At 33.0% G+C, this 13,607-nt stretch overlaps 1 protein-coding gene across 1 annotated transcript; it reads left to right on the top strand.

Annotated features, from left to right (window-relative positions):
* Positions 1 to 11,258: 11,258 nt before the first annotated feature.
* On the top strand, positions 11,259 to 13,078 carry LOC108192649 (protein DETOXIFICATION 56). Its single transcript, XM_017373380.2, has one exon. The coding sequence runs from the start codon at positions 11,432 to 11,434 to the stop codon at positions 12,950 to 12,952; it is 1,521 nt and encodes a 506-aa protein (XP_017228869.1). The 5' UTR covers positions 11,259 to 11,431; the 3' UTR covers positions 12,953 to 13,078.
* The last annotated feature ends 529 nt before the right edge of the window (positions 13,079 to 13,607 follow it).

The following is a 13,607-nucleotide window of genomic DNA, read 5'->3' as shown; positions in this document are numbered from 1 at the left end:
GTTTAGTTTAAGTGGAGGGTAATAGGATTTATAAAGTTGATGAAGAAGTGGATTAAGAAAAAGAGTGGACTTTTGTGTGTCATCCACCAAAGCAGTGACATTATTAGGGGCCTAAGAGCTAGCTAAATGTTGTTTAATTAAGGGTTTTTATCTTTTCCACAGTCAATTAAGGAGGAGAAATTATAGAATATTATTTGGGTTTCACCTAGTCTTTGTTTATATATCTAGGGCTGGTGTCTGACATAGTTGAATTAGGGTTAGATCTAACTGAGAAAACACAAAAAAAAAAAAAAAAACAGAAATCCATCCGAAATTTTACGGAGAAATATTTTGACCGAAGAAAGATCTCGCCGAATGTCATAATATATTAAGCCAGAATTATAACATATTTTCTGCTCAATTTATCCGGTCGAGTTTATCAATAATTGTGTATTGGTCGGATTTATAAGCAAAGAGCAGCGTGCTAACTTATATAGATCGATGAGCCCCTCTCTCAATATCTAAAATTTTGCATATGTACGTCTACATTGTCTGAATCTCTCTTTGTCAGTGTCCATCTCGCACACGTACGTACAATAATAAAAATGAAATGTCTCTTACATATATTTTGATGGTGACATCAAGTCCCATAGCTGCAGGTCAGCTCTTCCATTCCTTTTCATGCACTGATTATATATAAAAACTGAAAACGAAGCTACACAAGCTGGCTAACAGCAGTTACCAAAAGGTTGACCACAATTTTTAAGTGTTGCCTACATGTAATTCAGTTTAATTATCTTCGTTAGGTTGATCTATATTTTATTCATTTTATTTCGGAAAATTTTGCTAATTATCTCACCTAGAATAAGTGCAAATTAGCAATTTTCTCACATTTCACCACATCATTTGCTTAATTCTATCCTCGATTTTGTCCTATTTAACCATGGGTTTGTCTAGTGTGTGCCCATGGGCACATGGTAAGCACCAAATTCTATAATTTTAGTGGATTTTGATTGGTGTGGTTGGTGAATTTGTAGGGGGTCCACCATTATAAAAAAGCATGAGCTAATCAAAAACCACCAAACTTATAAAATTTGGTGCTTAGTGTGTGCCCATGGGCACACACTAGAAAAACCGTTTAACTATAACTACAACAAACAGACTTATTTACGACGGATACAATTGTACAGAGTTGAGACTTATTTCTGAAGATGCTTGACGAGTATGATTGGTCCGGCTGTTCTCAGAACTGTAATGACTTGAGGTTTAACCTATCAGGGTCCACATGGTGGACACACGTCCCTCGGCCCAAAGTCTTCGCGTCTATTCATAGAAATCGCTATCTTTACGAAAGGCTGAATTATTACTATATTTTAGTGTAATAATTATAATTACAATAACCGGTCCAAGTCTTTTTTACATATTGCGAAAGCTCTGCAAAACCTAAACTAGACGACGTCCCGAGTAGACTTTTCTGAATACCAAATTATTATCCATTTTAGTAAGATAAATTTTCTATCGCAACTCACCATTGGGTATAAAATTGTTTAAAATGTGTATTTGAAAGGGGCAGCTTCGGTGGCTACCGCCTTACCAATTGTGTATTGATTAAAACTCGGAGTCCTAGGTTTAATTTCGCTCTTATATATAGTATACAGCTAGCTACTGGTGACGGCATTGACAAAAGGTACTATTACAGGCATGTAACCGCTTCTGTCCATCAATTGTTGACGATAATCAAACAGTCTTTTTATGGTGTGTCTATAAGCACATATATACGAGTATCAAATTTCATGTATTCAACTGATTTTGATTGAATTATTTATTAATAATGAAGAACCCTCTTATATATAAAAAAAACTCCACTAATCAAAACAACCCAAATACATCAAATTTAACACTTAGCATATCTGATTTCTCTCGCTGAAAAGTATAATTTTTTGTACAGAATCATTCAGAAATGTATATAAGTATTTTTTATTTAGCTCCACTATTCTCAAATCTTGTTCAAGACAACACCTACCATGCATTGTAGTACTTCCTCCGTCCTTCATATTTGTTGACATTTCTTTCATTATTTTAATACATACATAGAATATAGTTTCTTAACTTATCAGCTGAATTTTTTTAACAAAACAAAATTTTAAAACAGTTTATAAAATTATATTATACAAGAGTTTTAAAATCTGAGACGCGGTAAGCTAACTTCGCTCATTATAAGATTTCACATTTGCATGATTGTCTTATTCACAAGTTCCTGTTGGATTGGCTAGCTAGCTGTGAACTGTGATATATGACCGGTCATCTTGTGTATAATACACAACAAACAAGCGGTTAAAAGTGATACAAGCCCGGATGGTATAATACAGTTGGTATGAGTTGTAAAAGTTTGTTGGATAGTGTACGTATTGGCATAACCGAGTAGATCGAGCTCGCTACATTATAAGCGTACAATGCGGGGGTTTGACCAAACCTTTAGTTCCATGCCAATGGTGAGACAGCGCGGAACGTGCTGACACATCTCAGACTCGCTCATCTCTTATTTCTCGTTGTTTGTCCATCTTGCTTTGCTTTTATCACCCATGTATGTATATGTTGGTTTTTGAGATTATTGTTCTGTGTGTGCTACTTAATTAGTAGTATATCTAATTACACCATCACATTGCCAATTAGGATAGGACCACCACTAACCCAAAGCTCATTTCAAGGTTTCCACATGCTAGGGCTCGGGTTTTTTTGACTGATGATCATCGGTTTTATGAGATCCTAGTTAAAATCGGTTTCCAAAATCATAATATTTTTCAGATTTATAATTTAGTGTTCTATTCATCTCTTTGACATTTTAACTTTAACACACATCTTTAGACGGTTGATGGGATAATAATTAAATTATTATTTTTAATTAATTTTTTATTGCGAACAAACTTTTTGGTTAAGTGCATATTTTTATTGAGAAAATATGAATTTTAAAAATAATCTTTTTAATTGCGTGATCAAAACATTTAGGGGCCGTTTGGTTCATGATTAATGAACCCGATTAATGAATATCAGAATCTCATATGCTTTCATTGTGTTTGGATTAGCAACTTTTTTGTGTGGAAGGAGAACCTCATTCCTTCCACACCCCTGGGTTACCCTTTCCCATACCCCATTTTCATTCCCACCAATCATTCAAACACCCCTTGAAAACATTGGTAAAAAACCAAAACATCAAATAGAAAATACAGAGACTCGGAGAGAGTATTATTGTGCTCCATTTTTTCCATTAATTTTATACGTTTTTCACACTGCTCGGCAAAATACTTTAATATCTCTAAAAAAAAATAAAAAGTTAAAAGTTAAAATTTTCCAGAATAAAAAGGTTAAAACTAAATTTACAAACTATAATTTACAAAAACTTTAAAATGCGTGCCGTGTCTCACCAGGACCCGATGTATATAGTCTATGAGACTGAGGGAGTATATGGAAGCTAGTATGCACTAACTTTTATAAATGGAACAGAAAATGAGAACGAACTAGCAAGTGTATCTGAAAATGTGGCACCTTCCTTGCCTCCTGTGATGAGCGTGAAGATTGGGGGGAGAAAACCAAGACAACAGAAGATGCTTTTTGTCGGTCTCTTTCTCCTCCATTCCTTTTAAACCCCCGTGAAAAACATAAATAAATATTATATTAATGGGATACGCTCTCTTACAGAGGGAGTATATATATATATGGACTTAGCTCCAAGATGCCTCCCAGAGGCATGCCGAATATCTATCAACTCCATGAAATTTTCCTCCAATGTGCGCTCACAGGACCACTCGAATCTAAATCTCTCTCACGTGTGCACTTTCTGTCATCTTCCATCCAGTTTGTGTCGTGCTATATAACATGTTGTTCGTGAATATTATTGGTAATTGTACATGAAATGTGTGAGTACATGAAATGTGTAAATGGGTCGAAATGACGAAGACCGAGACCATGTGTATCATTGACCATCGGCGAGTTGCACCGTTATTTGTGACTCGCTTGAATTAAAAAGCAGAATTTATGATAACAGAGTCAATCAATGCAAAGCGCGGCTGTGTTTCTATGTGGGAGATCTTAGTGATTAGTGAATTTTAAATTACAGTCCGTCAAATATAATGTAAAGAAAATACCTTCCTGCAAACATTGTTATTTGTTGGAACGTTTGCCAGCTATATGTTTCACCCTCCTCTGACTTCATCACTAATTCTTCCAAAATCTCGAGATCTTAGAACTTCATCACTGATTCTTTCAAAGGAAATTCGAGTTCGAGTCCCGAGCGGCCGAGCCTCCCATATTCATAATTCCTAAATGAAGTATCTCAAAACTAGGTTAGCCCAAAATTCGTTCTTTCGTTTTCAATTTTAATAAATTAATATTTCATAACTAAATAACTAAATTCAACAAATAGATGATATTTTCATATTTAAACTAGTATATTTTATATTTCACATTTGAAAAGTACTTGGCTCCTTTACACTTGGAGGACCATGCACCAGTTGAAAAGGACAATTTTGCTTTAAAATAAAATAGGAAAAAGAGGAGGAAGAGGACATGTGATGGGCACATATAGCATGGAATATAATTAACACATAATTTGTGCTTAATCTTTCTTATCCCACCTTTTAAGCTTTGACACTGCATTTTCATTAATCTTAACCTCTCTTATCCTCGTGCCCGGGAAGAATAATCCATTAACAACTTCATAATACTCAATTCTTCATTAATTATGAGCTTACATTAAGATTAAATTTATTAATACAATTTGATAGTAATTGTTTAGGGCTGAGCTAACGACAAAATTGATAAGAGGCGCATGTGAGTGATGCTGATAAAACTGGAATAATGCCAATGATAATCGGTTGATTAGCAGCCTCGTTTTGGGAGGGGTGCAGTTTAATAATTACACTAATTGCAGAATAATCCACCCTATGCCAGCGACGACTTTCGCTGTGTCCAAATGCTTTCTAACGTGTAGACCTTAATAGTAGTACAACAAATTTTTGAACAACTTGGTTTACCAAATTGGTTTATAAATTTCGGATTTAAAATTTATTTTAAAATAGTTCTTGAAAAGAGTGAGAGCCCAACAATGACAGAAAATAAATTTTTATCAGAATCATAAATATTTAGTTAATAGATTCGAAGATGCGGATGAGAATAATGAGTAAAAGTATTATACTATTAAAAAAATTATTTTAGGAAAAGTTAGAAACCGAGAGGCATCCAGAAATTGGAAGCAGTAAACAAACGATCACCACACATGAATGAATTAATTAATTTTAGAAATTTTGTTTTTAATAAAGTTTCTTAAACAAGGAACTTTAAATGAGCTATTTTTTTATTTCTAATATTATTTCTGAAAAATTATATTTTTTACAATTAAAAAAAGGTTTTTATTATAAATTCAAAATATCACTAAGTAATTTGAAAACCTTAAACTCAAGTATCATTTCATCAATATAAATCACAACTGTTGCCAAATACTCCTATATTACACACAACAATTGTAAGAAATATGTATCACCAGAGAACTGAATTTAGCAATATTAAATTATGTAATTTGAGAACACCTTAATAATACATCTCTTGGAATTATTAAATTCAGATAAAAAACTATATGTAAAATGGAAAAATATGATGAAAATCATCAAATATACTACTACTCTCTCCGTTTCAAATTAAATGCCCATTTTAGAAGGAAAAAATTATTTCAAAATAATTGTCAACTTTAACAAAATGTAAATTTATATTTTTAAAATCAATTTTCGTTCACAGGGAAGAAAGTGTGGAACTTCACACGTCTCTACTTGAAGAAGAGGAAGTGATGGCCCAAACAATCTATAAGTTAGAGATAAGAGAAAAGTTTTAAGACCCAAACAGATGAAAGGCCCATTAGTTACCAAATTCAACTTTAGGACTGCCCAGTTCCAACGTCCCACCATCCTTAACTCAACGAATTTCAAAATTATTCAGTACTCGTGAGTCCAAATAAACATTTTATCTTTAATCACTTACGAAAAATAAACATGCACTGATTAATTTTTGTTTAATTATTTGGGAATTTGGGGTAAAGAATATTGAAGTTGTGGTCTTTAAAGGTTGTTGTAATACAAATTATGGCGAGCATGGAGGTATCTATTTAGAAGGTATATATACCTTCAGAATAATTCAAAAAAATTTGAAAACATATAAATATTTGTCAAATATTTGCTTGATGTTTTCTGAAGAAACTGGTCCTACTTTCGCATGCAGAGGGATATGCATGACTATGGATGGACTCATGGACATCGGTTCAATTTTCGTATTGGTTTATCTAGACCCGATCCCCAATTCCAAACTTAAATCTTCATCCGCGACCCAATCCTCAATAGGAATTATTTTTTATTCTCCACCCCGACCCGATCTGAATTCTGGATATCCGTGATGATTCGAGATTTTTTAATTTAAACCAAAATTTATACTCAAATATTTAAATTCATGAATACGATTGGTTTTTAATGCGTCTAATTAATACTTAATTATTTTAATTTTAAAAAGATCTTCAATGATTTAATTATGACCTTTTTAATTTTAAAAATTATATTAATAGAATTATATATTAAAATTTTCAATAAATTTAATTATATTAAATATAATATGTATTTTAACTAAAGCACATGTAACTTTTCAATAATAATTTAAGAAAAGTAATTGGAGTATTTATTTTAATTTTAATATAAAATTTAAACTTTTCATTTTGAATAAATCAATAATCAATAAACTAATAAATACAAAAGATTAAAATAAGTTATTTTAGTGATGGCCTGGTTTACATTTAATTGACACATGCTGACCTACTCAAGTAATAAAAAAAAATTTAATGACAAGTAAAATGTAAGATTCCTTGTAGAGATAGTTTAGTCATTATCTTAGTATGAAAATCCATTACCGAAGCTACACCTAAAAATGTATATAAACATATTAATAAATAATTATAATATATATAATTTAATAATTGGATAGGGGATCAGCCGATAATTAGGGAAAATCGGTTCGGAGATAGAGGATCGGACCGGTAAAATGTGAAATATTATATCCGACCCGATCCTCGATCTTTTTTCAAAATCGTCTTCATTCCTCTACCCATACTCAAAAAACTTCCTGAATCTACATGACGAATGATGCGGGGACCGAATGAGAATGAGGATCGAAGCTTAATGCCCATCCCTATGTATGACATGACAAACGTATCTACTTCTCCATCTAGCTAGCTACCACATTAATGTGGGAGATGATACTATGATACAACAAACACCTACATGTGGGAATAAATAAAGTGGTCCGCGATTAAAATTTCTACGGAATATATTAACATCTGTTAAAACTTACGGGCTGGGGCTTCAATGTAAATTATACTTTTAATACCAATTTGCCGCACTTGCTGATGGATTTATTCCATTAGAGGAGATTTGAGAAAAGACAGAATACCAGGCATATTTAGCGGAAGTACAATAATATCTTTTTTTGTTTTTATCAAATAACGAATATAAAACATATTTTTAAAAGTATTTAAAAAAATTATAAAAATATGTTTTTTTTCCCAAAAAAAATAAAGACTATGTTTCAAAATAAGCGGTTACCAAAGAAGCTCAAGCCTAATAGAGAATTAAACCTTTCATCCATATTTTGTTCTTAATATTTTATTCGCGTATTACCTTAATTCATCATATGTATAAGAGGTACTTTCTTAATATCAAACTAATATATTTTTTGGGAATTTTATTCTAATTAATTGAATTCGATTGAAAATCAAAGGTTAAGCTTTTATAATTTTAAAATTGATTTATTTTTAATAATACAATTTTAGTTTAAAATTATTCTAAATGTGTACAATTATTTGTTAAAATTTCATCAATTTAATCTACATAAATAAAAGAAATTATCATGAATTTGTGTAGTGTGAGCCATGTGCGCATGCTTTCTATATGCAAGATTTCATGATTATTAACAAGTAGAAGTCACTCCTCTGTTAAAATTTTAAATTTCAGTGTTTGTTGGCACATCGTAAAAAAAACCAAATTAGTACTACTCTAGGAGACGAAGGTAATACGGAGTACATAACTAAGAGGGGCGGGTTTTAATGGGATAATATTTCCCAAAGAGGCTCCTTAACTAGTTGTTGGGAGTAGCTATTTCTATAATGGTACTTGTTCAATCATTAACGAACTCCTTGATTTTGTTCTTTTCTTTTCGTGCGGGGCAAAATCAAGTAATTCATAAAGCACAAGAGGATGGTGGAAATCTAATAAGCAAAACAGGAGTGTGAGCAAATGATTTGTTTTATACAATGTAGTGGAAATCTAGTACAGTACCACCAATGAATTTTGTCTCACTAATTATTATACCCAAAATCATAAAACAATGCGGGGTCTGGGTCACATGATCCAAACTAAATCTTTACAATCTAAATAAATGACTGATTTCAGAGTGATAATAACCCGATCCCAAATTTGATTTAAGAAATGTCAAGAATGCGGGGGACTCAAAATATGTTTCAAATTTATTTTCGAGTGTTTAATCTATACAAAATTTGATTAGATATGTGTTTTAAAGCAAAGTTAAATACACCCTCCGTTTCAAATTACAGGTTCACTTACAAAAAAATCACATAGTTCAAGAAAAATAAATTTAAAAAAAAAGATGTATTAAGTTATTAATTAAGTGAAACTAATATGTGGTGTATGGTTGATCTTAGAAATATAAATTAGAAGCATGTGAAGGAGAGTTGATTTTAGAAATATAAATTTACATTGTAAGTTGAAGTGGACAAGTATTTTGAAACATCAATCAATATATATATATAAAGGAGAATGCGGGCGTCTCTAGGATTGTTCGATTCAGTCTTCTAAATTTTCTTGAATTTCGGAGAGAAAATATAATTATAATTCAAAAAATCAGGTCCAAGAATTCTAAAAGTGATACAATTCTTTTCTTATTTAATTCTAAAGATGATACAGTTCTTTTCTTATTTGGTATTTCTTATTAAATTCTAAAGATGATACAATAGTATTTCTTATAGAATTCTAACGATGATACAATTCTTTTCTTATTTAGTAATCCTAAAAGAAATAGGATTATATTTATTCAAACTAATAATAATAGATAAAGTACAATTTATATTTAAGTTATGTAAAGTAATATATATAATTCTTATTTTCGATAATATATAATATATTGAAGATATGTTTAATTTTTTTTATAAAGTAGACATATATTTTGAAACGGAGAGAGTATGTTAAATTACGGGTCTGTTGGGGAATATACATTAAAATTATCGTGTCGATAGAAAAAATGCTGATAAAAAAAGTGTTATAAAAATTAGATATTTGTTTAGTAATCTTCTTGATATTTGTATATTTTGAGTTATAATATAATAAAAATAATATTTTTATATATTTTGATTTATAATATAAAAAAATAATATTTTGATGAATTTAAAGAGTGAAATTTATGTCTGCTTCACGCAAAAATTGAAAGACACCTTTTTTTCAAAAATATGGGAGTACCCTTTAACTAATAAAGTAATTTCAAATTTATCAACTTGTTCTTGCAATAAGCCAATAATGTACCAAACCGTGCATCAGTCACTTGACATTCAGAATCGGTAGTTTAAGGTGAATCCGGGTTCCGGAACTTGTACATGTCGGCACCATTCTTCTGCCAAAAAGGTTTCAATGCTAACACCTTGCTCCCGAGTTTTAAAATGGGAGGAAAGCAAGTGAAGAGGAAGTAAAGTTATCTAACTTTCACTCCTTTGTGTGCTCCCGAGTTTTTTAAAAAGATGAAAGTGAGTGAAAGTGAGTGCAAATATAGCATAGTTTCACTTCAAAACTTTCACTCCAAAAGTGGGATGAAAGTGAAAGCACACTTGCTTTCACTTGCATTCACTTGCTTTCTCTCCTAAAAAAACTCGGGAGCAAGGCCTAAGTGCAGTGCAGGCCTTAATCAAGTAAATGGTCATAGAATAAAATGCATGTAGGACTATATTTGGACCGTGTATTACAGGGGTTTCACTTTTATCTGGCAACTTTCTGAAATGGACTGCTCTAATATATCATCATCCTTTTTACTCCATTTGCTTTTATTATATATATATATTAGAGTCCCACGGATTCCTTCATTTCTTTCCCTAAATTTTTGGCTGAATTTCTTATGCTTCCACTACGAAATCAACATCCAACTCCCTGTAAAATTGTGAGCCACATGTTTCTCCAAATTTATAATGAAAATAGGTAGATTAATAATTTATTTTAGGCTGCTAGGAGAATACACTCGCGGAGGCTTTATTAATGGGAAACAAGTGGAACGCAGATTGGGATCAATAATTGGATAAAGAAAATAAAGGAAAATGAATGATGCATACCTCCATGCAGTGCATGATTTGATTTTAATTTTTCGGTTGTTTAATATTTGCTATTGTTGATTTGATATATATATATTAAAATATTATAACAAGGTATTCAACTCCACGGTGAACAGGAAAAAAAGAAGAAAAAAAAATCTTTATCCGTTCAATTTATGATATATAGATAAAAGGAATTATTTCCATGAACTCAATGCTAACATTATAACTTAATTTCAGTTAATTCATACTCGAAAGTGTTCAATTACGTGATGTGTAAATGATAATGTATTTTTTCAGGGAGAATAGTAGATTAAGAAGTGGGAAAAAAAAAAAGATGCTCATGTGCATGGCATGTTTTCATAGGAGATATAGAGTATGTATTAAACATATTTTAGAGCATTGATCTCAAGGAACAAAATGTAAGCATCTATTGGATTTTCTCATTTTATTTCATACATCTATAGGATTTTGGTACCACTAAATCCTACGTACATATATCCAGAAGATACTCTATTATTAAAAAGATGGGACTTCACTCCCTCTCTGTGCAGTTTTCTTTGTTAAAACTCGCGATAATATATTAAAATTAAAATTTATAAATGATCTAAAAGTTTATCAGGAAAAAAATTACAACGGATAATTATAACTAATCTCATTATTTTGACTCTTATCATTATTATTATATATGTTAAATTTCTGAAATTTGCACTAAAATATCACGTCATTTGTTATATATAATATATTTAAAACGCCTAAAAATTAAGATATATTTATAAATGAGGCGTCTATCTGCCTAAAATTCTTGCATCATATCATATATTAAATATGTGCACCATATCTTATATCCTTTTTGGCCTCTTTCTTTTAATTGGCCCTGGCCGTTACAAAAGCAACTTCTTTTTCTTCATGCTTTACAACGCTAAACGATTTCCCAAAAACAATACATGCACTCACAATGCATTACCTATCTTGTTAGTTAGTGTATAAAGTTCCCACATTTCAACAAGAAAATAAAACAAACGAAACACCCCTGTATCACACAAAGCCCACATTAAAATGGCAGTAACAATATCAACAATTAAAGACAATCCAGAGGAGAAAATCCAAGATTTTGCACCAGCTATGGCTCAAAAATGGCCTGGAAATTTCATGAAAATCGCGGTTTCGGAGATGAAAAAACAGAGAGGCCTGGCAATACCGTTGATTGCTATGAACCTGGTATGGTTCTTGAAGTTGGCAATCACTACTGCATTTCTTGGACGCCTTGGAGAGCTGCAGCTGGCTGGCGGGGCGCTTGGCTTCACCTTTGCGAATGTGACTGGATTTTCGGTATTAAATGGACTGTCGAATGCTATGGAACCTATATGTGGCCAGGCTTATGGTGCTAAGAACTTTAGACTCCTTCGTAAGTCACTTGTCATGACAACTTTTTTGCTACTGATAACCACCCTGCCCGTGTGTTTTTTGTGGATTAATGTTGATAAAATCTTAACTTTTTTCGGACAAGAAAGAGACATTGCCCTGACCGCGAGGAGGTATCTTGTTTATCTAGTGCCTGATTTGGTGATCACTTCTTTTTTGTGCCCTCTAAAGGCCTATTTGAGCTCACAAAACCGGACTGTTCCAGTTATGTTGAGCTCCGCGGTGGCTGTGGCCCTTCATGTGCCTATCAACATATTGCTCATGAAAGCAAAGGGCCTAGAGGGAGTCGCGATGGCTGTTTGGATCTCTGATCTTATAGTTGTGGTTCTGCTCACGGTTTATATTTTGAGGCTGGAGATTAAGAATGGAGGGAGGTGGGAGGGAGGGGGATGGTTCGAGCAAGGAAGTGATGATTGGATTAGGCTGCTCAAGCTTTGCGGACCATGTTGTTTAACCACTTGTCTCGAGTGGTGGTGCTATGAATTGTTAGTCTTGTTGGCAGGATGGCTCCCGAATGCAAGGCAAGCAGTTAGTGTGCTGGCAATTGTCCTGAATTTCGACTACTTGATCTACTCTGTCATGCTCTCCCTAGCTACATCTGCATCCATTCGTGTGTCGAATGAGCTTGGTGCCAATCAACCTGGCCTTGCTTATCAGTCAGCATGTGTTTCTATAGCTGTGAGCTCCATCACTGGCTGTCTTGGTGCTGCAGTAATGGTAGCATCAAGAGGCATATGGGGACCTCTGTTTAGTAATAACAAGGCAATTGTAAGCAGTGTAAAGAAGATGATCATGCTCATGGCATTAATAGAAGTGGTGAATTTCCCATTAGCAGTTTCTGGAGGAATAGCGCGAGGAACGGCTAGGCCTTGGATGGGTATGTATGCAAATCTTGGAGGGTTTTACTTGCTCGCCTTGCCTTTGAGCTGGGCTTTAGCTTTCAAATTTCATCTAGGACTTGGCGGATTGCTGGCAGGATTCTTCGTTGGGATGGTTGGTTGCTTGATCATATTGTTGGTGTTTGTCGCGAGGATTGATTGGGTGGAAGAAGCTGGGAATGCACAGCTAAGGGCCTCACACCTGGAAGATGACCAAGAGCCTGTTAGTAAAGATGGAAAGCAGAGTCTTCAGACACCAATTGATGCTGTAATTTGATATCTTAGGAAACCGCTTTCCGGGGCACATACACACAATATCAAGTGTACTTTGTAGCTTAACAACAACCTGAGTTTAAGCAAAGAATGAGCTTGACTTGACTAAATGGATCAGTTCACAGACAAAGCTCAATTCCGTAGTTGAAATCAGTGCAACATACTACATAAATCAGAAGATAATGAAATAGGCCTAACTTAGTCCAGGTAACAACTTTCTTCAGTATATAATAGTTATGCCAAGAAATTTATGAAAAATGATTTTGGAAAAGCCTCAAAAAACACAAGTATAACTTTAGTTGACTGCATAATTTATATGATTATCCGACCTGTAAACACTTATTCAAGAAACAAAAATAAAAATCAACATATTAGTCTAGTGTTTACCACCTCTGTGGTCAGAAAGAATCATGAGTTCATACCTCTACAAAATTCTTTACTTGAGTCTTAATTTTGAGTTTGAATCTGTATTCTCTAGTCATATATTCTCCGCTGAGTTCTAAACTTGCATAGCTTAATCTGCTCTTCATCGTCTGTCTGTAGATCGAATATTTCATCACTAGACATTATTATTATACGACGGCCTTGATCTTCCTCACTTCTCTGCATCTTTAGCCTCCATCAGTGTGCATTAGTGTCACATACATAGCGTGCCAATC

This window comes from Daucus carota, chromosome 1, assembly GCF_001625215.2.
Source record: "Daucus carota subsp. sativus chromosome 1, DH1 v3.0, whole genome shotgun sequence".
NCBI classification, from domain to species: domain Eukaryota; kingdom Viridiplantae; phylum Streptophyta; class Magnoliopsida; order Apiales; family Apiaceae; genus Daucus; species Daucus carota.
This window is presented reverse-complemented; position numbering and strand designations above follow the sequence as displayed.